At 40.7% G+C, this 26,935-nt stretch overlaps 1 protein-coding gene across 5 annotated transcripts in view; it reads left to right on the top strand.

Moving 5' to 3' along the window:
• The window catches only part of SFMBT1 (Scm like with four mbt domains 1), a 142,049-nt gene that overhangs the window by 97,187 nt on the left and 17,927 nt on the right, over positions 1–26,935 (top strand). For 4 of the 5 annotated variants that reach the window (XM_049861834.1, XM_049861833.1, XM_049861836.1 and 1 more), the window contains exons 4-12: positions 1,668–1,908; positions 9,510–9,598; positions 13,598–13,844; positions 16,609–16,700; positions 17,219–17,320; positions 18,717–18,867; positions 21,103–21,185; positions 24,500–24,626; positions 25,662–25,775. In XM_049861834.1, coding sequence (XP_049717791.1) covers positions 1,668–1,908; positions 9,510–9,598; positions 13,598–13,844; positions 16,609–16,700; positions 17,219–17,320; positions 18,717–18,867; positions 21,103–21,185; positions 24,500–24,626; positions 25,662–25,775 — 1,246 coding nt within the window. Of the gene's footprint in view, positions 1–1,667; positions 1,909–9,509; positions 9,599–13,597; positions 13,845–16,608; positions 16,701–17,218; positions 17,321–18,716; positions 18,868–21,102; positions 21,186–24,499; positions 24,627–25,661; positions 25,776–26,935 lie in introns of those variants that run through there. The other variant, XM_049861837.1, reaches the window with a different exon arrangement.

Below are 26,935 nucleotides of genomic sequence, written 5' to 3'. Positions count from 1 at the left end.
CATCATTAACTGCTTGTATTAAAAAAGGTGGAAGGTCTCAAATTAATGATTTAAGCTTCCATATTAAGAAAGTAGAAAAAGAAGAACAAATTAAACTCAGTCAAGCAGAAAAAAAGTAAATGAAAAAGGCGAAAGTAAATATCAGTGTTATTGAGAACAGAAAAATAGAGAATATCAGTGAAAAGGAAAGTTGGTTTTTGATAAGATCAATAAATTGACAAACCTCTGTGCAGACTACCAAGAAGAAAGGGAGGAGATAAATATTACAATTATTAAGGATAAAAGAGGGGACATCACTACAGACTCTACAGACATGAAAAGAATAATAAGGGAATATTACAAACAACTCTTTGCTCATAAACTTGACAGCTTAGATAAAATGGACAAATTCTTTGAAAGATACAAACTGCCAAAGTTCTCTGAAGAAGAAATAGATAACCCTGAATGATCTTATATTTATTAAAAAATTAAATTTATGACAAATAGAATGCAAAAATAAAATGGTAGATATACCCCCAAAATATTCCATTAATTATAAATGGACCAAATCCTCCAATTTAAAAGCAGAGATCATCAGACTATATAAAACACCACGAAATCCAACTATATGCTGCTTACAAGAAATACCTCTAAAATAACAGGTACTGGAACTTTGAAGAAAGAGCACTGGTGACGCAGGGGTTAAATGCTCAACTGCTAATCAAAAGGTCGGCAGTTTGAACCTATGAGCTGCTCTGTGGGAGGAAGTTGTGGCAGTAAGCTTCCATAAAGATTATAGCCTTGGAAACCCTATGGAGCAGTTCTCCTCTGTCCTGTAGGGTTACTATGAGCTGGAATCTACTTGACGGCAGTGGGTTTTTATATGAATATTTAACATACACATACGTGTTCATACTTTATATGCCTGTCTATTTAATATCTATCAGTCATCATGAGCTCATTCTAATACCTCTGATTCCCAGCCAACATCACAGGATTCATTCTAGTCTTCTTCATTATCTGTAACTTATTTCTCCTACAGTGAGAAACCTGGCCCTTATTGTCCACAAGATACTTAATTTCAGTATACACATAAAGTAGTTCCAGAATTGGAACCCATACCTTTGTGACCATATAATTTATCATCTAAATTGGGACATTTTTGAGAGAGAAAGGTGCATTACTAGTTAATTACTTAAGAATAACAGGTATAAACACAGATTGCTTTTGGCAAACTGGAAAGTATAGATCCATACATACGTACAGATTATATTAATCTACTATCTTTATAGCTTATTTTTGCCCTTTTCCTTTTTCAGTCTCATAAATTTTCTTCTGAGTGGTCAAGAAATCACTCTGGAGAACTTAACGTGTTGAAAGCTGTTAAAATGGTGAACATTTAGTGATTTATATGCTTTATGGAAAACATTTTCTGTAATCATAATAGACTGCTTTGTTGAAAGTATCGAATTCTATTAAACTTACTTTTCTTCAGTGCCAGGTGGAACAGCATTGCTGTTCTGTTTTGTTTGGATCATTCCTGTGAGTTAGAACTGGAATTTCTCAGGTTTCCCGTAATAAGATTTTATTGCATTTAGTACTTGAGAAGTGTTAAGTCTTGAAAAAGAATTTGGCCCAAGAGATATTTGAGAGACTTGTCTGATGGCTAATAACATTTCCCTGTTCAGGTGGACACACGTCTACAGAATGGATTTGCTCCTGGGATGAAATTGGAGGTGGCTGTAAAGGCAGATCCTGAGACCTTCTGGGTTGCCACCGTCATTACCGCCTGTGAGCAGTTGCTCCTCCTCCGCTACGATGGCTACGGGGAGGACCGGAGAGCAGACTTCTGGTGTGACATCAGGAAGACCGACCTCTACCCCATCGGGTGGTGTGAGCAGAATAAGAAGACCCTCGAAGCCCCAGAAGGTCATAAAATACTTTCTATCAAGACATGATGGTGATATTGCAGCAGGAAAATTTTGCCTGTCTGCAGTCTTGAGATTTTCACTCTCCTGATCGTATAGGTTTATTCAGCTTTTTTATGTTGACATTTTGAATGAAAATATTTATTAAAAAAATAATACACATTTCCCTATTTGTTAAAGTTGTTTTCTGGGCTCTGTAAAGCCTCAGGTTTATCATAGGGAGTGTCACTTGCTTATCATCCTATAAAAGACTGTGAGGCTCTTTGAATTTGAAACTTGTAGGGCTGGTTGTCTGTCAGCATGTTGGGCCAGATTGCTGTGATGTTGATTCTGCTTCTGTTTTTATTGTCCTCCCCTTTTCACTCCCAAGCAATCTGGGTCCTATGAACTCTAACTATAAACCAGCTGAAGCTCTCTTCTAGGAAGGAGCCTACTGGGAGTAGAATCCAAATTAAGCCAGGACAGAGATAGTGAGGGCAGAACAAAGAGAAGGATCAGATGAAAGAGGAAGAGAGACTTGAGATTTAAGAAAATACCAGACCTTATATGTTTTTCTTTTAACTTCTTATTTTGACATAATTTCGTATATACAGAAATTGCAAGAATAGTGTAGAAAATTCTTAGAGACTGTGTTCCCAAATGCTAACATTTTACCACATTTGCTTTATCCTTGCTCTCTCCACACACGCAGTTTTTCTAAACCATTTGAGGGTAACTTGTAGACACCATGTCCTTTTATTCATAAATATTTCAATGTATTCCTAAAAACAAGGACATTCGTAAGCGTAGTACAATATAAAAATTAAGAAATTAACTTTGATATAATAGTAATATTTAATCTTCAGGCTTTATTCCGTTCTTACCAGTTGTCACAATATATTTTTATACTAAAGGAAAATCCGGGATAATGTATTACATTCCATCGTCCAAATTTCCTTTAATCTGGAACAGTTCCTCAGACTTTCTTTGACTTTCATGACTTTGATATTTTCAAAAGATACATCCTGTTTCTTTTCCTGATCCATGATCCAATCCAGAATCACACATTACATTTGGTTGTCATGTCTGTTCAGTCTTCTTAACCTTTCTTGGTCTTGACATTTTTGAAGAGTATAGGCCATTTGTTTTGTAGACTGTCCCACGATTTGGGTCTGTCTAATATTTTTACGAGGAGTCTCTGGATGGCACAAATGGTTAAGCACTCGACTACTAGCCGAAAGGTTGGCAGTTCAAACCTACCTAAAAGCTCCTTGGAAGACAGGCCTGGTGATCTGCTTCCAAAAGGTCACAGCCTTGAAAACCTTATAGAGCAGTCCTACTCTACACACATGAGGTCACCATGAGTCGGCATCAACTTGATAGCAACTGACAACAATAACAATGTTTTCTTAGATTCAGGTTGCACACTTGTGGTAGAAAAACACAGCAGTGGTGCGGTGTCTTTCTAGCACATCCTATTAGGAGACACATGCTGCTGATTGTCCTGTTACTGGTGATATTAATTTTCATCACTTAATTAAGGTAGTTCATGCCAAGTTACCCAAATGTAGAATTAGTCTTTCCTTCCCCCTTTTTAATTAATTAGTATCTTGTGGAAAGATGCTTTGAGACTATGTAAATATCCCATTACTTCTCAAACTTTCACCTAGTATTTGTAGCATCAATTGATAATTTCTATAGATTATAATTATTACTCTTACTCTAATGGTTACCAGATGGTGTTTTTCTAATTTCTTCTGCTGTCTTAATTTTCTTTCTAGTACAGAAAGAGCTTTCCCTTCTCTTCATTTCTGTCTGTCTGTCTGTCAGTGTGGATTCATGGATTCTTATTTAATACTATCATTATTTATTTTGATGCCCAAATGGTCCTGGATTTGGTCGTTGAATACCCCTTAAAGCCATTCATTGTGTTCTTTGACATGTCCTCATCATTCTTTGAGCAGTTTCTTACCTTCTGGCTCAAGAAGTCTTTGCCTGCCCCAGACCTAAAATGAGCCATTTTCTCAAGAAGTCCTGGTTTCTTTTTGTGGAGAATCTATTTAGAAATGAAGATCAGGGTGTTAGGATGCTGGAGTGTCTGTGGGCTTCTAACAGACCATATGCATTTTTTTAACATTTTGTGGAAAACAATATAAGAGGGAGCTCTACAGACACGAAGCTACCTAGCCCACCATCTCGTCCTGAGAGTATAGGAAAATTTATCTCATTTAAACATGAGCAGCAGAAAAGACTTCCAGTCGAATTCCATACCAGGGTATCATAAGAGAGAAAGAAAAAGGAGAGAATAATGTTCTTCTACAGAAACTTAACTAAAAAAGAGATGAACACCATATCGGTAAGAATATTTCAAAACAAGCTAAAATAAATTAATAACAATAATAAACCCCCAAAAAGCCTATTGCTGTCCAGTCAGTTCCGACTCATAGTGACTCTATTGGACAGAGTAGAACTGCCCCATAGGGTTTCCAAGGAGTGAATGGTGGATTCAAACTGCCAATATTTTTAACCACTGCGCCACTAGGACTCCAGTAATGATGAGAGAAAAAAAAAAAAAAAAAGACCAAACCCATTGCTGTTGAGTCGATTCCAACTTATAGCAACCCTATAGTATAGGGTAGAACTGCCCCATAGAGTTTCCAAGGAGCATCTGGTGGATTTGAACTGCTGACCTTTTCGTTATCCAGCCATAGCTTTTAACTACTGTGCCACCAGGGTTTCCAACAATGATAGAAGCAGTTAAAAAAAAGCATAAATAAAAGTTAGAAAAATTTAAAGATGAGATGATTGGAGAAAAGGAAGATATGAAAAGAGAAAAGCCAAAACTTAGGCAAGCACTGGGAATTTTAAAAACAGTAGAAGTGCAAAGTAAATTAGAATGAGCACAAGAGTGAATCAACACCATGGATAATACCTGAAGAGAAATAGAAGATAAAGAAGAGGAAAACTTTTAAAATAGAAATAGAGATTAAAAATAATTTGAGGAAAATTATATAAATAGGCAGAATGATTTAACATTTATAAAATAGATGCCCCTGAAGAATTCCAAAGTCTTATAAGTACTATAAGGTATATTTTGAGAAAACTTGACTGAAATGAAAGAGGACTTGAAATGCATATTGAAAGGGCCGACCATGTACTGAGAAAATCAGATGAGAACTGCTACATCAATATATTCTAATAAAACTATTGAATCTTAAAGCAAAAATAATCTTAGTCATTTAGGCAAAAAGACCCAGTTTCTTGTTAGGAAAGGAAGACAAGATTGTCATTAGACTTATTGACAGCAGTGCTTTATGCCAAAAGGTAATGGGGTAGCATTTAAGAAATTTAATGAAAGAAAATAGGAACCAAAGATTTTCTATTTAGCCAGAGTGAACTTTGGATATAAAGACCATGTGCAAATTGTTATAAACATGTAAGGACTCAAGGAATATTGTTCTCATGAGCCCTTCCTTCCTAAGGAATCCACTAGAGAATAAACTTCAGAAAACCAAAACCAATGAAGAAACATTAGCATAAGAACTGGTAGTGAAATATTAAATACACATGTATATGTACAGCTTAAATTACGGTTACAAGGGAGACAACAGAGTATATACTGGAGTCCCTGGGTAGTACAGACAGTTAACACACTTGGCTGCTAACCAGAAGGGTGGAGATTTGTGCCCACCCAGAGGCACCGCTGAGAAAGGCTCTGGTGATCTACTTCCAAAAAATCAACCATTGAAAACCTTACGTAGCACCGTGTAGTTCTGCTCTGACACACAGGGTCATCAGCATGAGTCACAGTCGACTCAGTAGGAACTGGTTCTGGTATAGTCTATATTGACTACATGCTCTGACAATGTAGATTTAGTACAACTGTAGAAAACATGGAACAACAATGGGGAGAGGATGTGAATAGTACTGTAGGCTCACTTAATGACTTTCTTTTTTCTAAAGCAGCTTTATTTTGGTGTAATTTAACTAATTGCCTATTAAGTGTTAAATGGGAATAAAAAGGATGTTATCTAAAATGAGATGCTGAAGGAGAGGAGAAAAAAGAAGACGTTATAGCTAATTTCAGTACTATTTATAGAAAATAGTCCAAAAAGAGGGCTAAAAATGTTGCAGGAAGGTATTAGTATAAAGGTAACCAGGAGAACAATATGTAAACCTTTCTAAATGCCAAAAGATAGATTTAAAAAGAGGTGTGTGTGCAAATAGAATAGTGAAAGACTATATAAATGTAACAGTATGACAAATTGGGGCCACAGAGATGATACCAAGAAATGTTAATGGGTTTACTCTCCTATTAAAAGTTAAAAAAAAAAAATCAGATTGGCTCACAAAGCAAAATCCAGTTCTGTGCTATGTACAGGAGATAAACTAAAGAGATTCTGAAAGGGTAAAAATAAAAGATGGACAAAGATGTACAGACCAATGCAAATTAGAAAAAGAAAACAGGAGTGTCAGTCCTGATATCTGACAAAAGGGGAATTCAGATCAGAAAGCATTACAAGAGACCAAAATTTTAAAAAGGGGGGGCGGGGGGAAGAAGGGAATAGAGTGAAGGGGACAAGGATAGAAGCTAGATTTTTCTGAATGTGTACCGTATTTTGTCGTTTCAAGTTTGAACCATGTAAATATTTTATATAACTATAAAACCAAATTAAATGTTAAAATGCAGTTCCTAAAGAATAAAATCAAACAAAGCAACCCAGCTGTATATGGAGGTTGTGGAATAACCATGCAGGGAGGAGCTATTTCAGTAACTTTAAAATACAGTAATTTGAGTGTAAATCCCTACTAGGGATATACCCTAAGGGCAAAAAAAGCTGCAAAAAAAATCTTAAGCTGTTTTCAGTAATCCTCTTGGTGGTGGTAGAGTTGATATTACTTTGAAACTGTTGTTTGTGTATTATAGGTTAAAACAAATGAATAGTTAAATTGGCATAACCAAGAATTAGTATTTTCAGCATGGGAGAAAGCAAATAGGGCTTAATAGATGAGGTTAAGTAAGAAACATCACCTTCCTGAATTTGTATTAGAAGTATCCTTATGAACTCTGGGTGTGATTTATGTTTTACAAAAAAGAAGAAGAAGAAAATATTTATTAGTTCTGGACACTGAAAAGGCCTAGAAACATTGACTAACCTGGGAGGAATGAGCACCTCCAGCACCCTAATTATGATCTCTAAATACCATTTTTTTTACTGAAAGGAATTAGGGCTCCTTGGGGAAGTAGCTGATTCTAGAAGGGGGCCAGAAATGTATAAGATGAATCTGAAACATCTTTTCATACCAAAAAGAAAAAAAGATACCAATGACTATTACTAGGATCGTTTCAAAAGGACTCAGGAACCAACCTGAAGAGACTCCCTCTGTTTAAAGGTGGGGCAATTTGAGCATCAGCAAGGACAACAGCTGCAATGGCTTGAAACACGTCGTATGTGTTTTAATCTATGACTTCATAAAGAAACTTCTAAACAAAACCCTCATTGGTCACCTTTGGAGGATGCTAGGGAACCAACTCATAAAATTTTGAAAGCTGGTAAATGCAGGGAAAGAATTAACAGAACCAAACATATATCCTGCCTTCTTTTTGTGAACTATGCCTCAGGGTAATCAAATAGTTGATGAAGAGAACTTTTTCTTTTTTTTTCCTCCAGCGGAAATACATTTACTCCCATTATTTCAATGGAAATCAAGCCATTTTTAAATTATAGTCTGCCATTTTTTTTTTAACTTTTTTAAGTTTCCTTTTATTAAAAAAAAAAAAAAAAAAAATGCCATTGCCACTGAGTCGATTCCAACTCAGAGCGACCCTGTAGGACACAGTTGAACTTCCCCATAGGGTGAGAAGTTTTTTTTTTTTTTTTTTTTAGAACTATCATGGTTAGTAAATGAAGGAGGAGTGATAGAATTAGATTATCACCATTCTTAGCCCCTAATGCATTGTTGGATGTATGCAGTGACCATTAAAAGCTGCTAATGTTACATAAGGAGAGTACCAGACCTTGTATGCCTCTTGATGGAAAGATACAACTCTATTTATGAAGTATCTTGCCAAAAAAGAAAAGTCACACCTGAGTTTGATCAAGCCTCTGGCTCTAAATACTGATTTATAGAAATTACAGGGAACAGTGGGACAGCTGGTCACCACAGGGAGGCAACCAGGAAAACTAGACTCTGAAAAACTATGTAGGACAAAAGACTGAGTTTTTCAACAAATATGCTGCAAGAAAAGAGATGGAGTTGGGCTTGGGGGAGCGTGGAAGGGAGAAAGGATAGAGAACCTACAGATTAGGACAGACTTAAGAGATACATCAGCAATTTGCAATGCATGGGTCTGAACTTGAATCTTGATCCTATCAAACAAATTTAAAAAATAATTTATGAGACAGTTGGGGAAATTTGAACACTTTACATGTATGTGATATTAAGGAATTATTTAAAAAATTTTAAAGGTGTGATGATGCTATTGTAGTAAAAAAGAGTTGATTTCTTTTAGGTATAAACCCGTACCGGTTGCCATCAAGTCAATTCTGACTCCTAGCGACCCTATAGGACAGAGTAGAACTGCCCCATAGGGTTTCCAAGGAGTGGCTGGTGGATTTGAACTGCCAGCCTTTTGGTTAGCAGCTGAACACTTAACCGTTACACCCCCAGGGCTCCAGGGACACATACTGAAGTATATATGGATGATATTGTATGCTAGCTGGAATTTGCTTCAAAATAAGCCAGGGCTGGGTTGGGGTAGGCAGTCCCGGGGTTGTGCCAACTGTTAACTCTCTCAGCTGCTAACTCAAAGTTTGGAGGTTCAAGTTGACCCAGAGGCACCTCAAAAGAAAGGCCTGGTGATCTACTTGCTTCCCAAATATCAGCCATTGAAAACCCTAAGTAGCACACTTCTACTCTGATACACATGAGTTTGCCATGAGTTGGAATTGACTCGAGGGCCGCTGGTTTTTTCGGTTGGGGGTGTGTGTGAGGATATAAACCAGAGGTGGGCAGACTAGCTGTAAAGAGCCAGATAGCAGATATTTTAGACTTTACAGGCCATACAGTCTCTGTCATAGCTACTCAAGTCTGCTTTTGTAGTGCGAAAACAGCCACAGACAGCATATAAACGAACGGGCATGACTGTGGTCCAATAAGACTTTATTTACAAAACTGCTCTGGGCTGGCTTTAGCCCACAGGCTGTGGTTTGCTAACTCCTGGTCTAATTGAAGCAGATTGGCTGTGAGGTGACTGTTGTTGAAGCTAGGGTGCATGGAGATTCGTTATACTAGTTTTCTCTACTTCTGTGTATGTTTGAAAAACTCCATAACGAAAAACAGAAGAGGTACTTTTTGGATAAAATTATAGTTAACAGGGAATTGGGCCTGTTTGTTTTGTGTACAACTCTTATTAAGGTGATCAGGGAATAGCTCTTTGATAGCGAATTTTGGTTTTTTTTTTTTTTTTAAGCTCTCAAAGGAGAAGCAAAACATTGGATTCTTAGATCTTAACGTAACAAACGCACCTCTAAACCATTTGCGCTGGGTTAAGAAGCAGTTTGGTTTCTGGTGTTCTCTGGTTGACGGTATGAGTGACTGTCCATTTGTCCCCTCATGCAGGCATCAGAGATAAAGTGTCTGACTGGGCTGCCTTCCTGCGGCAGACGCTCATGGGAGCATGCAGTCCTCCTGTCCCGCTGCTAGAGGGCGTGAGTATTACCACATGCACAAGCAGTGAGGGAAACCTGTCTCATCTTCAGCGATGTTTCCTGTCCAAGGAATCTTAAAATCGGTTGCATGTTTACCACTTCTTCGCAAATAGGCATTATTACCAGAGATACAGGGATAGGCTTTGGAAGGGTTCTCCTTTCCTGAGTAAATTAAACTCACCCTCAGAAGTTACAAACTGGGAGCTTGCTCAGTGCCTAAAATTTTCTGAATAAGTTGCTAACACATAAAATTCCAATTTTCCAGATTCTTTTATATAGTTGGAAAATGTGGCCTCTTTGGGCTCTTCCTCTGGGGTTGATTCTAGGTGGCTAGGCTCCCATCGGGTCTCCTCCCTTGTGTCCATCCTGACCATCCCCTCTGGCTGGGCATTTGTGACTCTTGCACCAGCTGACTTGGAACTCTCTTTTCCTTTGCCCAGAAGAGACTGAACCTATTGCAGGTAGTCCTACCTCATACCTGCTCTCAGCAGTCCTTTTAATGGTTATGACATTTCTAAGTTATATTTTGTCACTTTCTGTCATGTCAGTAACACTCTTTGTGGCGTATGTAAAATGCTGGGTTTAAGTGCCTTTATTATTATTTTTTAATTGCAGAGACTGCCATGCAAATACCCTTTTAAAAACAGCTTTATTGAGATGTAATTCACATGTCATACAATTTAATGCTTTTTAGCATATTCACAGGGTTGTGCAACCATCACCACAATCTAATTTTAAGACTTTCTCCTTGAAAGGAAACCCTGTGCCCATTAGCAGTCAATCTCCTTCCTTCCCTCTTCCCCAGACCTAAGCAACTACTAATCTATGGTCTGTGTCTATAAATTTGCATGTTCTCGATATTTCGTATACATGGAATCATATAATATGTGGTCCTTTGTGACTGGTTTCTTTCACTTAGCATAATATTTTTAAGGTTTATCCATGTTACAGCATGTACCAGTATTTCATTTTATTTTTTTTTCCTGCTAAATAATGCTCCGTTATACCACACTACATTTATCCATTCATCAGTTGGTGCACATTTAGGTTGTTTCCATTTTTTAGATACGGTGAATAATTCTACTGTGAACATTCATTTACCATTTTACATTCCGTCATACAGTGTCTGAAGGTTCCAATTTCCCCACACCCTTGCCAACACTTGTTATTATCTTTTTGGTTATAACCATCCTAGTGTGTGAAGTTGACTCGAGGGCAGCAAGTGAGTTTTTTTGATTATGTGAAGTAGCATCTCATTGTGGTTTTGATTTTCATTTCCTTAACGACTGACGATGTTGAACGTCTTTTCATGTACTTATTGGCCATTTTGTGTATCATCTTTGGAGAAATGTTTCCACCCATTTTTTAATTGGGTTATTTGTCTTTTTATTATTGAGTTGTAAGAGTTTTTTAACGAACCCTGGTGGTGCAGTGGTTAAGCACTTGAATGCTAACTGAAATGTTGGTGGTTTGAACCCACTGAGTGGCTCTGTGGAAGAAAAAGCCCTTGTGGTCTATTCTATAAAGATTTCAGCCTAGGAAACCCTGTGGGGCAGTTTTACTCTGTCATACAAGGGTCACTGTGAGTCAGAATGGACTCGATGGCATACAACAACAAGATACAAGTCAAGAATATATATTACATAACAACATAATATATAAGTCAAGAATCAGATATGAGAATTCCAAATATTTTTCCCATTCTGTGGGTTGCATTTTCAATGTACTGGTAGTGTGGTTTATAGCACAAAAGTTTTCAATTTTGGTGTAGTTCAATTTATTTTTTTGTTACTTGTACTTTTGGTGTTGTATCTAAGACGACTTTGATTAAGCAAGGTTACAAAGATTTTCTACTGTATTTTCTTCTAGGAGTTTTATAGTTTTAGTGCTTACATTTAAGTCCACGATCTGTGCACACATTCTCTTTTAAAACTTGCCTGGTGAGTACTCTAGTTCAAGCTCTTCTTTGTATTTAGACTCTGACTCACTTCATTATGCTTGTTAGACAGGGCTTGGCACATAGTGAGCACTCAGTAAAAATGGAAGGAATGAACGAAGCTATGAACAAATAGGCTGATAAAATAGTCTGCTCTGCATTAATCTTGGTTCTGCCCTCCCAGCTTTTAGCTGTGAATGTGTTCCTTCATTGTCCGTATGTTCTTTTGCATGTATGTGGATATAGAAGTATCACAAATCAGTTCTTCTTATTAAAAAATATATGTAAGATTGTATATTAGGCAAAGTTAAATAATGACTTAAAAATGAATATTCCTTTTCTGTTCTTTATTATGCATTCTAATATATATCTAAGTAATAAGACTTAAACTTTTCCTTCTCATCAGTGTAATCAAAAGCTCTTACTGTGTTCTTGAGAACGTTGTTGTGAAATAAGTAAAAAAATCAGAAAAACAAGCCTATCAATAGGGAAATAGATAAATTACTACCTGTTCACAATACAGAATATCATAAAACAGTTTAAAAGAATAAGGAGATTATTGGATATGCTATAATAGATATCACGTATTAAGTGAAGGACACAAATTGAAAAACAGTATACAATGATCCCATTTTTCAAAAAATAGGAGAGACAGACAAACAGAAATGGATGTTGACTTGTGTGTAGAAAACCCAATCTCAAAGAGTGTTTGCCAAACTGTTTTTCATGATTTTCTCAGAGGCGAGATTATGGTGGACTTTGACTTTTGTCATGTTTGGTTTTTTCTTTAAAGATGATTATATTTTCTTTAAAAAAAATTATTTTTTGTTAATGTATTTAACAGCCAAAGATGCACCATTTGAACAATTTCTACGTGTACAATTCAGTGACCTTGATTAAATTCTTTAAGCTGTGCTGTTATTCTCGCTATCCTTTTCCAAATTATTCCACCGCCTTATTTTAAACTCATTGCCCCCTAAGCCTTCCATCCAACCTTTCAAGTTGCTGTTGTCAATTTAATTTCACATAACCCACTGCCATTGAGTCAATTCTGACTCATAGTGACCCTATAGGACAGAGTAGAACTTCCCCATAGAGTTTCCAAGGAGCGCCTGGTGGATTCGAACTGCCGACCTCTTGTTTAGCAGCGGTAGCACTTAACCTTTTAAAGAATTATCTATATATATAATTTCACATAGGTAATTCTTTAAAAGAGTACAATGCTCAAAGCAGGTGGACTTTACTAATTAAGATAAGCTATTTTTTTGATTCAAAGAAGACTTCAGGGGATAATGGTAGACATATAGACAAATGGAATGGAATTGAGAGCCCAGAGTTAAGTTCACCCGTCTGTGGTCAGCTAATCTTCAACAAGGGTGCTGAGTCCATCAAATGGGAAAACAACAGCCTGTCTAATAAATGGTGCTGGGACAGCTGGATTTCTACATGGAAAAGAATGAACGGAGGCCCATACCTCACACCATATTCAAAAACTAGCTCAAAATGGATCAAGGATCTAAATGTAAAAACTAAAACCATATTGCTTTTCTAATCAGAGAATAAGCAGTGATGATATTTTAAAAATTCTTACTAAATGAAACTAACATAGCCCTAGAGTTAGAGATCTAGTAGCATAGTTTTATTGCATTATAGGTAAATTTTCTTTAAGATAAACATTTTCATATCACCTAGAAGTGATATAGTAAGAGTCCTGTATGATATTTGGCATTTCAAAATCACAGGTTTTTGTTTTTTTTTTTAAAACAGATCTGACATAGAGTCTGCTTTTTGATCATTTAAAATTTGACATTTTAAAAATACTATGTTGTTACATGCCATTGAGTTGATTTTTCACTCATAGTGACCCAGTGTGACAGAGTAGTAGAGCTGCCTCATAGGGTTTTTGAGGCCATAAACTTCACGGAAACAGATTGCCAGGTATTTCTCCCCCAGAGCGAGCAGGTGGGTGGGTTTGAACTGCCAAGTTTAACCATTGTACTACCAGGGCTCCTTTATATTATGTCGACTTCTCTTTTTTAAGCATTTCCCTTTCTTACTTACAGCTTCGTAATGGGAGGAATCCTTTAGATCTCATTGCTCCTGGTTCGAGGCTAGAATGTCAAGCTTTCCAGGACTCTTTAAGCACTTGGATTGTTACTGTAGTTGAAAACATCGGGGGAAGGCTGAAGCTGCGGTACGAAGGACTTGAAAGCTCTGACGATTTTGAACACTGGTTGTATTACTTGGATCCATTTCTGCATCACGTCGGTTGGGCCACTCAACAGGGATATGAACTTCAGCCCCCATTAGGTGAAGAATAATATACCATTTTTTGTTTTCATTATTAACATTTTGTTATATTATTATTAATATCAGACTGGAAAATGCATCATTCTGCATATCCTGAAAGCCTTTGTTAGTTCACATAATAGATTATATAAAAAAAAATTATGTGGAGTTGTTAAATACCTGTTTCTCCTTTGGTGTTTTATTACTTTTATAATTTGCCACACATACCACAGACTTCTGCCCCTACCCATATTGACCGCTTGATAAAATTAAAGAAAAACTCTCTTCTAGCATTCAGATAGGCATAGTAGTAGAACAGATTTTGGGTTCACAGCAAATTATTGATTAAAAGAAGTTCCAAAAATATTATAACTCTAGTTTTTTAAAAATCATTTTGCATTTATCATCGTGTGCCCCAGTTGGGATTGTGTGTTCTGTTATTTTTACTGACTGCAGCAATCCTTATGATCTTGCGGTCAGGCGTTTTCACAAAACTTACTCTCCAGGCCCTGACCAGAGCAGACAGTACTGAGGTTACATGCAGGTCCTGAGCGAAGACTGGTATAAATGGACTTGAGCCTTTCCTTTTCCCAGTGGAGAGTGACTGTGTGTACGTGGGTGCTTTCAGAGTGGAGAGTGAGTGTGTGTATGTGGGTTTTCTTAGAGTGGAGAGTGACTGTACGTGGGTGCTTTCAGAGTAGAGAGTGACTGTGTGTATGTGGGCGCCCTCAAGGTGGAGAGTGACTGTGCGTACGTGGGCGCCCTCAGGGGGTGGAGAGTAACTGTGCGTATGTGGGTGCTCTCAGTGGAGAGTGACTGTGCGTACGTGGGCGCTCTCAGAGTGGAGAGTGAGTGCGCGTATGTGGGTGCTCACAGGGTGGAGAGTGACTGCGCGTATGTGGGTCCTCTCAGGGTGGAGAGTGAGTGCGCGTACGTGGGTGCTCTCAGGGTGGAGAGTGAGTGCGCGTACGTGGGTGCTCTCAGGGTGGAGAGTGAGTGCGCGTACGTGGGTGCTCTCAGAGGGGAGAGTGCGCGTACGTGGGTGCTCTCAGAGTGGAGAGTGAGTGCGTACGTGGGTGCTCTCAGAGTGGAGAGTGAGTGACTGCGTACGTGGGTGCTGTCAGAGTGGAGAGTGAGTGCGTACGTGGGTGCTGTCAGAGTGGAGAGTGACTGTGTGTACGTGGGTCTTCTCAGGGTGGAGAGGGAGTGCGCGTATGTGGGTGCTCTCAGAGTGGAGAGTGACTGCGCGTACGTGGGTGCTCTCAGGGTGGAGAGTGACTGCGCGTACGTGGGTGCTCTCAGGGTGGAGAGTGAGTGACTGCGTACATGGGTGCTCTCAGAGTGGAGAGTGAGTGACTGCGTACGTGGGTGCTCTTAGAGTGGAGAGTAAGTGTGCGTACGTGGGTGCTCTCAGAGTGGAGAGTGAGTGACTGCATACGTGGGTGCTCTCAGAGTGGAGAGTGAGTGTGCGTACGTGGGTGTTCTCAGAGGGGAGAGCAAGTGTGCGTACGTGGGTGCTCTCAGAGTGGAGAGTGAGTGACTGCGTACGTGGGTGCTCTCAGAGTGGAGAGTGAGTGACTGCGTACATGGGTGCTGTCAGAGTGGAGAGTGACTGTGCGTACGTGGGTGCTCTCGGTGGAGAGTGACTGCTCGTACGTGGGTGCTCTCAGGGTGGAGAGTGAGTACGCGTACGTGGGTGCTCTCAGAGTGGAGAGTGAGTGACTGCGTACGTGGGTGCTCTCAGAGTGGAGAGTGAGTGACTGCGTACGTGGGTGCTCTCAGAGTGGAGAGTGAGTGCGTACGTGGGTGCTGTCAGAGTGGAGAGTGACTGTGTGTACGTGGGTCCTCTCAGGGTGGAGAGGGAGTGCGCGTATGTGGGTGCTCTCGGTGGAGAGTGACTGCGCGTACGTGGGTGCTCTCAGGGTGGAGAGTGACTGCGCGTACGTGGGTGCTCTCAGGGTGGAGAGTGAGTGACTGCGTACATCGGTGCTCTCAGAGTGGAGAGCGAGTGACTGCGTACGTGGGTGCTCTCAGAGTGGAGAGTGAGTGTGCGTACGTGGGTGTTCTCAGAGGGGAGAGCGAGTGTGCGTACGTGGGTGCTCTCAGAGTGGAGAGTGAGTGACTGCGTATGTGGGTGCTCTCAGAGTGGAGAGTGAGTGACTGCGTACGTGGGTGCTGTCAGAGTGGAGAGTGACTGTGCGTACGTGGGTGCTCTCAGGGTGGAGAGTGACTGCGCGTATGTGGGTGCTCTCGGTGGAGAGTGAGTACACGTATGTGGGTGCTCTCAGTGGAGAGTGAGTGACTGCGTACGTGGCTGCTCTCAGAGTGGAGAGTGAGTGACTGCGTACGTGGGTGCTCTCAGAGTGGAGAGTGAGTGCGTACATGGGTGCTGTCAGAGTGGAGAGTGACTGTGCGTGCGTGGGTCCTCTCAGGGTGGAGAGTGAGTGCGCGTACGTGGGTGCTTTCAGGGTGGAGAGTGACTGCACGTACGTGGGTGCTTTCAGGGTGGAGAGTGAGTGACTGCGTACGTGGGTGCTCTCAGAGTGGAGAGTGAGTGACTGTGTACGTGGGTGCTGTCAGAGTGGAGAGTGAGTGCGTACGTGGGTGCTGTCAGGGTGGAGAGTGACTGCGCGTACGTGGGTGCTCTCAGAGTGGAGAGTGAGTGACTGCGTACGTGGGTGCTCTCAGAGTGGAGAGTGAGTGTGCGTACGTGGATGCTTTGGAATGGCTAAGAAGTGTGTAGGTTTTCCCATCATCTAAAGCACTATGCCTTGTTTTGCTAAAGCCATCAGACATCTGAAAAATGAAGCTGAGTGGCAGGAGATCTTGGCCAAAGTGAGAGAGGAGGAGGAGCCACTACCATCTTACTTATTTAAGGTAAGAACAAAAGCATGGGACAGGTGGGTGTTTAGCTCCTCAGAGAAGAGTGGAGCAGTGAGGGGAGAGGAGGGGTATAAGGGAACCCCTGCAGTCAGTCAGAGTGCTGTCGCCCTTGGAGCGGGGAGGAGGCTTTAAGGCTGAAGTGACGGTCATCTTTCTGTTCCTCTAACAGTAGTTGAGGTTTCCCCCAAGGTTCCCTTAAAGCATTTTTTGAAACTTTTCTTTCCTACTCTTAATGACGTAGCCCTAACTTGCTATAAAACAGATTTATTTTTTCCTCCTCATCTCCCTTGTGTTCAAAATGTGGGAGTACTTTCACAGACTTTTTCTATGGTTTTTCCCCCCTCCCACCCCCTCCCCCCGCCCAGGGAAGAAAATTACAGGATTAGATTTATTTACCAGAAGTGGCACAGTTCAGCCGTTCTCATTAATTAGAGCAGTATTCAGCTACAACTGAGTATAAAATTACTGTGAACATACTATGTTTTTATTCCATGTTGGTGTTTGCATTTCAGGACAAACAAGTGATTGGCACTCATGCTTTCTCTGTAAACATGAAATTAGAAGCTGTGGACCCCTGGTCTCCTTTTGGGATCTCTCCTGCTACTGTTATTAAGGTAAAATGGGGTCGAGGACCTGGGGACCAGGGGAGCGGGGGTGCATTCTTTAGAGCAGGCCTAGAAGTACCTAACCCAAGGAGGTTTAACCAGCAGGTAGACCACAGTATCTGAAAAATAGGGAGGCAGGCAGTGTCAGCAATGTCCAGCCAGGCACAGGGCTGAGCTGAGGCAGGAGCTGTGTGGGAGCCTGGAGGAGCAAGCTGCAGGTGTCAGAAGATCTGGTAGCAGGACAGCTCCAGCCATATAGTCCGGATTCAGACTTCAGTCTTTTAGAAGACTGACAAAAGTAAGGCAGTGCGTCCAGTCAGTAGTAACCGTAAGAATGGGGCAGGCTGTCAAGGTCCAGATACTCAGCTGCTAGAACTGAGGCATAAAGAGGAGTTCAGTTTAGGGTGGAAGCCCCTTTACTGACAGTAGACCTGAAAGTCAAGTGCACTTAGAGGAATCGTCTGAGTGCTGTATTGTCTGGTCTGGTGAGATTTAAATTTTCTTTACATTGGAAGAAGATTGTTCTCAAGAGCAAGGAGGGGTGCCGAACTTGCAGGTGAGGTCAGAAGGCCCTGTGTGGAGTCTGAAGGGACGTGGGGTGGTACGGAGCCCAGGGAGGTTCAGTATCAAACCTTTCTGTGGCGTTTGAAGCTGGGCTTGGATCTGAAACTCTAACAGACTGGCATAGCCAACCACTTACCAAGCTTAAATCAACTTTTGGGTTTGCGTCCAGGTTCTGTTTCTTCCTGACTGTGTAACCTTGGGCAAGTTATTTAACGTCTCTTTAAACTCAACTTCCTTACCTGCAAAATGGGATTGATAATCGTACCTACATCATTAGATTGTTAAAAAGATTAAAATTAAATTAATAACATAAAAAGCATTTAATTAAAACAGTACCTGACACAGAGCTAACATTTATTGAGTGCTTAGTAGTATTAATACCCAGTGTAGCTATGAACTTTGGTAACCTGCCTGGCTATGCCAAGGAAGAGACATGTATTTACATATACATACATAAAACCCTTTGTCTGTTCTATCTGTTAAAATTCTGTGCACAGGTTTTTTTTTTTTTTTATTAACTTTTATTAAGCTTCAAGTGAACGTTTACAAATCCAATCAGTCTGTCACATATAAGTTTACATACATCTCACTCCCTACTCCCACTTGCTTTCCCCCTCTTGAGTCAGCCCTTTCAGTCTCTCCTTTCGTGACAATTTTGCCAGCTTCCCTCTCTCTCTATCCTCCCATCCCCCCCTCCAGACAAGAGTTGCCAACACAATCTCAAGTGTCCACCTGATATAATTAGCTCACTCTTCATCAGCGTCTCTCTCCCACCCGCTGACCAGTCCCTTTCATGTCTGATGAGTTGTCTTCGGGGATGGTTCCCGTCCTGTGTGCACAGGTTTTTGATGAGAAGTACTTTCTGGTGGAAATGGATGATTTGCGACCAGAGAGTCACGCCCAGCGATCTTTTGTGTGCCACGTCGACAGCCCTGGTATTTTCCCTGTGCAGTGGAGTCTGAAGAATGGTTTACACATCAGTCCCCCTCCAGGTGTGTTTCTGCTTTTTGTCTGAACTGTCCATTGGGAGCTCTTCCTTGAAGTGAGATTTACCAGATGGGATTACCCGGATCTGTAGTCCTCTCTCTTCTCATGCCCCAGCCTACCACTAACATTTTTGGAGCCTGAGAAGTGTAAATGAAGACTCGGGTTCCATATACTTACATATTTCAGACTTACATATCAAGCTAAAACACTTACATAAAGCGTGTTCAATTCTCATATCTTGTTAAACACATCTTCATAAAACCTGGAAGGCCAGGTTCAAGCCTGGAGTTCTCTGCTGGTTCTTTAGTTCATTCCATCTGGTGCCTCTTGGGAGGTCACAGGTGGGTGGGATAGGACACAGTATGTGTTGGGAGCTGGTTCATGAGAAGAGGCATTAGGGCCAGAGTTAGAGGCAGATTTTTAATACTTTTTAGGTTTTTGGACCTCATCATAGAAGGAGACCCTTCAGACTTCAGACCCTTCAGACAAGAGTAGGGCTCAGAGAGGCTGTAAGTAGGGAAGTAATGGTTCCTTTTCCTGGTGTTAGCAATTTTGCAAAATGTAATATTGGACCCTGTAATCAAGGCTGTTCAATATAACTTAGTTGAGCTTCACTGAAATTTTTTTATCTTTTTTAACTTTAAAGTATGTGGCAAATTTAAAGTGTCAGATGTTTATCTGATTTTTGTATCAGCAAATCAGATTATTTGATTGATGAGCTATGTATACTGTATTATGGGGCTTTCTAAATGGTGCCTGCTGGACCACTGGGCTGGAAGGTGCTCTTTTGTGTTAACGGGGCTCATAAACCACCAGACCTTCTGCCTTCTATTTAGCCTTTCCTTCATTCGACAAACATTTATTGAGTGTTTACTGTGAGCCAGGCATTGGGCTTGTCACTGGGGAAACAGAAATGAGTAGGACCCAGTCTGTTCCTTCAAGGAGAAAGGAGGGGGAAACAGAACTTCCCAGCCTCCTCCATCAGTGAACACACAGTGAGGGCGGGTGGGGATGGGGTGGGGCAACACCTACAGGAGGAAACTCGAGCTCTGGGGGAAGGCTCTAGACATCCATCCCAAGGTCTCCATCCTGCCTGCCGCCTTTATATGAAAAGGAAAAACAATTATTAAAGATATTGAAGGTTTTAGCATTGTTATAGACAACTCTACTGTCTTTGTAGATGGAGGGAAGGTGGTGGATTATGGAACTGCAAAATCAGATAGCTTACCATCAGGAATTGAGGTGGGGGCAGAGGGAGAACATGGTACCAGTTTGAGTTGGGCAAGGAAGGTGATTGCAGGGACCCTTTGGTTGCAGGATGCCATCTGACCCACTCTGTGTCTGTGAGCTAGTAAGCTCTGCAGGGCCAGAGAGCAGCTCAGACAGTAGATTTGGCCCAGCTCCTCGCACACAGTAGTACTGAGTGAGGGCATCAGATTAGAGATCTATCAGGAACCTTGTAGACTTAATGACTTCATGATTCAGGTTTTAAGAACATTGAGCTTCTACAGAACATGAATCTGAAAACAAAATGAACAGTCTTTCAGCAAAGAGAATTGTATCAGCCAGGACCTTGAAGGAAATAGCTTGATCAGAGAAAAATAGTTTTTGTTGATTAAACAGTACTGTAGAATATTTACTGCCTCTTTTCCTTCAAAGCCTAAGACATAATAGAATTGATTATAAGACTGAATTTATATATCTGAGTCAAATCCAGTTGTACTATCTAAAATTGTTTTGGTAAATTGTCAGAAATTAACCATATAAAATATTGCTCATAATAGGTGCTTTGTTTGAAACTTGAAAGTTTAAAAATTTATCCAGAGAATTTTATTGCATTATTATAATTTGACCAGAATTGCTCTATTTTATAAAATTAACAAAGCTTTGGCTTTATAGGGTGCCTTTCTTTTTTTTTTTCCCCCTTCTAAGGAGCCCTGTAGTGTGGTGGTTAAGCGCTGAGCTGCTAAACCAAAGATTGGCAATTTGAACCTACCCAGTGGCTTAGAGGGAGAAAAAACCTGGCAATCTGCTTCCATAAAGATTACAGCCTTAGAAACCCCATAGGGCAGTTCTGCTCTGTCGTATAGGGTTGCTGAGTAGGTATCAGTTTGATAGCAGTGGGTTTTACTCCATGTAGAATGATCAAAGTCTCCAAATGAGCAAAACTGGAAGTTGTAGGTGTGTGTCTAGCAGGTAGGCATGTGTGGTGTGAATTGCTGTTCTTTTGTCCCATCTAGGCTACCCCAGCCAGGACTTTGATTGGGCTGACTACCTCAAACAGTGTGGTGCTGAAGCTGCTCCCCAGAGGTGCTTCCCTTCGGTGAGAGCCCCTGTCCCCTCACAGGCACTGCCTGGGGCTGCCGGTGACTCTGTGCTTCTCTGCTTTTTATGATCACTGCAATGAAGTCAGTCACTACACTCAACCCAGATTAGCACCTTATCGGGTGTAATAAAATGGTTCAAAGAAAAATGCATGTACTGTAAAAGTTAATCCGTTAGTTTTAAAAGTTTCGTATTAGCTGAAATCACATGAATTTGAAATTTTAGTTCAAAATTATTCTTGACGGTTCAGTAATATGGAAAAATGTTGAAATAATAAGTGGAGATAAATTTTTAAACCTATTTAAAAATACATATATCAAAATAATACATGCATGTGGTTTAAAAAGCCAACTAGCACTGAAAGGCTTAGAACACAAAAAAACAGTCCTGTCCCTCTCGACTGTTCCGTGCCCCACCCCTTTTCCTTCCCATAGGTAACTACTTTCTCTCCTTCTCGCTGTAATTCTGGTATTTATACTTCTTCACTTTCTAAATAATATGCTGCTGTGTTTTGAGTCATTAATTTTAGACGTATCTGCTGGTTCTGTACTATGGTGAGAATTTAGCTATTTTACATTATCTTTCCCCTTTGGCTTACCTGCCTCTCCTTCCTGTTAGAGTTAAGTTACAATTTTTGGTTAAACCTAGATTTTTGACTGTTTACATTATTATATGTATTCAAATATTATTCACAGCTGAGCACTATTTTATGGTTATGTCTCCTTTTTATTTGTCCTCAAGCTGATAGTTGCCTTGCTTTCCATTTGCATAATTTTCTTTGTATTGATTGTTAGTTCTTTCCGCACTTCCCAGTAGCCTCTCGTTACTATTTTCTACAAAGGCAAACATGTCAGGAATTTATCATTTCTAATATTTTTCTTGGAGACATCCTTTCCAGCAACCTCCATTCTCTCTCTCTCTCTGGTCCGGTTGTTCTCTAGGCTTGCTGTGTAGGTGTAATTCTGTGACTGCCCTTCACTATCACCCAGCAAATTACTCCTCCCCTTTCTTATGACTTGGGGCCCCTGTTTCATATATCATGGCTTCCTGTTTGTTGGTTTCTCCTTTGTTTTGGTGGATCCCATCTTTCGGTAGCTTCCTGTGACAAGATGCAAGGGAGGTAAAGGGCTTTATTCTAGTAACTTGACTGATAGTTTGGTTCAGTATGGAATTTTAGGCTATTTTATTTCAGAATTTTGAAAGCATTGATTTGTTGTCTGCTTTTGCCAGTGTTGCTGTCAAGAAATTCAAAGCCATTTTTACCCTTTATCTTTTGTAGATCTGCTTATTCCCCTTCCCTGGAAGGTTACAGAACTTCTTTGTCACCACGTTTGTAGTGATGGGTTTTGATGTGGGCCTGTTTTTGTCCAGTGTGCTGGCTTCTCAGTGGGCACTTAGTGTCCTAGGCCTTCAGTGCTGGGACATTTTCATGAATCACTTCTTTGATTTCCTTCCTTCCATTTTCTCTCCACTCTTTCTGGTATTCTTACTGGATGTTGGTCCCCTGGATCAAGCCTTCTTTTGTCTTTTTCCTCCTGTTTTCTCTTTCTTAGTCCTTTTGCTTTGCTTTCTGAAAGATTTCCTAAAGTATCTTTCAATCCTTCTTTTGAGTTTTTGGTATCAGGTTTTTTATTTTCCAGAACTATTTTTTTCTGAATATTTATTTTTAATAGCGTACTAGTCTTAAGAATTCAGTTGCTTTTCTTATCTCTCTGAGGATATTAATTAAACATCTCCTCCCCTTTTAGGGGAGCCCTGGTGACGCAGTGGTTAAGAATTTGGCTGCTAACCAAGAGGCTGGCTGTTTGAATCCACCAGCCGCTTCTTGGAAACTCTATGGGGCAGTCCTGCTCTGTCCTATAGGGTCCTGAAGAATCGGCATTGACTCGACAGCAATGGGTTTGGGGTTTTTTGTTTGTTTGTTTGTTTCCCCTTTTAAGAAGCTTTTCTTCTTGTGTAATCTTTGCTTTCTCCAAGTTGCTTGTTTTGATTTTTAGCTTCCATATCCTTAGATGCCTGGTAATCCTTTGTTGTTTCTTACATTTAAGAATGGAGCACTTAAAAACAACAACACAAAGCTGACTGGAAACTCTGAGCATGTGGGCAGGGCTTGTCAACTTTGAACTTCCCTATAGGGTAGGATTTGGCTGCCATTTGTTGGGGAAATATAAATCCATACTTTTATGCGTTTCTCTTGGGCTGATCAGATTATCACAAGTAATCTCTTCTAGTCCCCTGCCTGGATGGTAGAGGCCTGGCTGCTGGAGTTCTAGTGGATAAGCAGGAGCCAAGGGCTGGGCAGCCCAGCATTCCTCTGTTTTGGGTACTTCATGTATGCCCTCAACAGTTCCTTGTGTCTCCTTGCCTGGGGGTCTTGTATTTTACTGTCACTAGCAGATAGATTTTACCTATTGTGGGGGTGGGGGGGGGCGGGAGGGAGGCACAGTTGCCCTGGGGTGTGGAGTGGAGAAGTGATGGCATGATCTAAATGCTTCTCAAATGTTTCAGTAGATCCTTATTTTGTCTATTTCTCCTCCACCTCCAGTTGCCTAGTACCTGGTGGTCTTAGCTCTTAGCTTTCCTCACTGCCAGCTTAGATTCACCTTTCTTTGATCTGCTACGTTACCAGTAGACTCTGTGATAAATGTTAGCTTATAAAATATTGTTGTTATCTGCTGTTATATCCACCTGGTGGGTTTGTGTCTTTAAAAAGGAAGAAAGAAAAAAGGTCATCAGAAGAAAGAGAATAATCAGATGTGGATGTTTAGTTCTCCATCTTGACCCAGAAGCTGCAAAATTTTTAAACATGTTTTAAAGGCGCTTTTCCCCCTGTTTATAAGGATTATTTATCCTGACTGCCTTTCACGATTCACATGCAGGTAGACACCAGCCAGTTTATGGTACGATAGGGCCCTTTTTAGGGAAGGAGAAGTGACCTGACAGTGATTGAAGGCCACTTAGTTCAGGGCACAGAGCCTTAGGTACCTTATTCCATTTAAATCTCATAACAGCCCAGTGAGGTGGTGTTTTCCACTTTGTGTGATAGACAGCTGAGGCGAAAAGAGGTTACACAGTTTGTCCAGGGTCACACAGCTAACAATAATGCAGGAATATCTGGCCTCAAAGATTGTACTGCCTCTAACACTGAGGGAGACAGACATTTTTCCTTTGTTTCAGTAAGAAACAAAACAAAATAAAATTACAGCTTTTAAATGTGAATATAGGGATTAAATACTGCTTGAAAAAGGTCTCCCAGCTGAGCACATGAGTTAATACTTAGTGTGTATATGATCTGATTCATTTATTTTCTAGTCAATTTCTGAGCACGAATTTAAAGAGAACATGAAGCTTGAGGCAGTGAACCCTCTTCTCCCCGAAGAAGTGTGCATTGCCACCATTACTACAGTGAGAGGCGCCTACCTGTGGCTCCAGCTGGAAGGTAAGCATCCACACCTCAAGAAGGCTTCCTGTGGCCCCTCTCCTGGGCTTTTCCTGTTCGCTCCTATTATGTGGCATGTTAAACTTACTCAGTTAGCTAAACAGGGGTCTTGTGCAGGGTCTTCTAATTTGTAATGCAAGATTCTAAGCTAAAAATTTATTTCCCTGTCCTTGATTTTCAAATTCTAGGAAATGAATGTGAATAAAAAGCCTTCACTACAGATTGCCCTGTTTTCTTGAAGGGGAAAGTACAAGTCAGATAGCATACATTTTGATGTGACCAGAATATATGCACATGAGCAGTAATACCTAGTTTATTCAAAAGATAATATTTCTATTACCCCAAACCAGTAGAACCAAAAACATGTAAAGTAGAAACAGTATATTATACTAAAAGTGGCAGTCAGCGATTGGACAGGTTTGTGGACGGAAGCCCCTGTGTGAGCACTCCATGCTGCAGTGACTGTGGGTGGCCTGGCTCCCTTTTTGATCCTGCTGCCAGGAAAGGGCATCTACTGTTTCTGATTTGGAGAAGTGGCATTTAGTGCAGAAGTCAAGGACAATATTGAATGTATACTTCTATGCAACCCCTATTGAGCAGCTTTTATGCATCACTTTCCGATTAGAATTCACTGGTCTACTTTCTGGCTTCTTCCCGGAGTACCAGAACTAATGCTGTCATCGAGAACAGTCACTCCTGACTTTTGGTTTCCAGTTATTTCAAGGAATTGACTGTGACATTTGTTGACTGACTGAATGATACCAGTTCGAGTAGTTTATTTGTTATTCCCTGGCTAAGGGTTACCCCATGCATTTACTGCCCATTTAGGTCCTTATATCAGTACCCTCAGGGGACAGTTGACTATTGTTTTCATGTTTATCACACAGGAAAAAGTGAGACTTCTGTGCAAAAGGAAAATGCTCAAGAGACTGTATTATTGCAACAGTAGAATGTTGTCTGTGAAGCAGGTTATAAAGAAGTTTATTTGATGCCTTAAAAAATATATATATGTTTCCTTCTTAAAAATCGAAACAGGTTCTAAGAAGCCCATACCTGAATGTATTGTGAGTGTGGAGTCCATGAATATATTTCCTTTGGGTTGGTGTGAAACCAACGGCCACCCCCTCAGCGCTCCTCGCCGAGCACGAGGTATCCACCTATTTTTTGGTCAGATGATTGATTGTTAAATAATTTGTTGTGTCGCTGCCACCAGTGAGGATGAATCCAGACAGTTCAGAGAAAAACAAAGTGATGTTCTGGTTTTCTTTTCCTGCATAGGAAGTTATTTATTCCATCAAGCATTTATTATCTTATAGTTCCTGTGAGTCAGAAATCTGGGTTCAGCTTAGCTGGGTCCTTTGGATCCGGGATGCTCACAAAGTGCAGTCAAGGAGTCAGGCAAGGCTGTAGTTATCTCCAGGTCCCGCCAGGGGAGGCTGTGCTCCCAGACTTACTCAGATGGCTGTTGGCAAGAGTCATTTCATCCTGACTGTAGGACTGAGGGCCTCAGTTCCTTGCTAACTGTTGGCAGGGGCGTCCTACAGTTGCTTGCCATGTGGGCCTCTCCGTAGGGCCCCTGACAGCATGGCAGCTGGCTTCCCTTAGGGAGAGCAAGTGAGAGAGCAGGAAATGTTGAACAAGATACAAGCCTAAGTCTATTTAGAATCTAATCATGGAAGTGACATGCCATCACATAACTCCATCCCCCTCTCTTAAAACAACTTTATCGAGATATAACTTACTATAAAATCTGCTCTTTTAAAGTATATAATTCAGAAGTTTTTTAGTGTAGCCAAAGAGTTTGCAACCATCACCACTATCTAATTTTAAAACATTTTTACAACCCCCAAAAGAAACGGTGCATCCATTAGTAATCACCACCCTTCTCCCCCACTACCTCCTCCTAAACCCCTAGGCAACCACTAATCTGCATTCTGTCTCTTTAGACTTGGCTATTCTGGACATTCCCATAAATGGAATCGTACAGTGTATAGTCTTTTGTGACTGGCTTCTTTCACTTAGCATAATGTTTCAGGGTTCATCCATGTTGTAGCGTGTATCAGCACTTCCTTCCAACTGTGTTGGTTAGGAATTTGGATAGGGCTCAGTCTGGCAGTTCACAGTTGGTATTTCTCAGGCAGTTGCATTCAGATGCCAGCTGGGACTGCTGTAAGCATCATCTACCACTGGGCATCAAGTTCAGCGTGCGGCCATCCTCTGCTTCCTTTAAAGAATAACAGAAGGAGACCTTCCAGGCCCTATGAACGTTGTATTGGCTTCCCTTTTGAATATTTATTCCTGCTTAAAAG

The sequence above is a fragment of the Elephas maximus genome, chromosome 20 (genome assembly GCF_024166365.1).
Source record: "Elephas maximus indicus isolate mEleMax1 chromosome 20, mEleMax1 primary haplotype, whole genome shotgun sequence".
Taxonomy (NCBI): domain Eukaryota; kingdom Metazoa; phylum Chordata; class Mammalia; order Proboscidea; family Elephantidae; genus Elephas; species Elephas maximus.
Note: the sequence above shows the minus strand (reverse complement) of the source record. Positions and strands in the feature narration are given on the sequence as shown.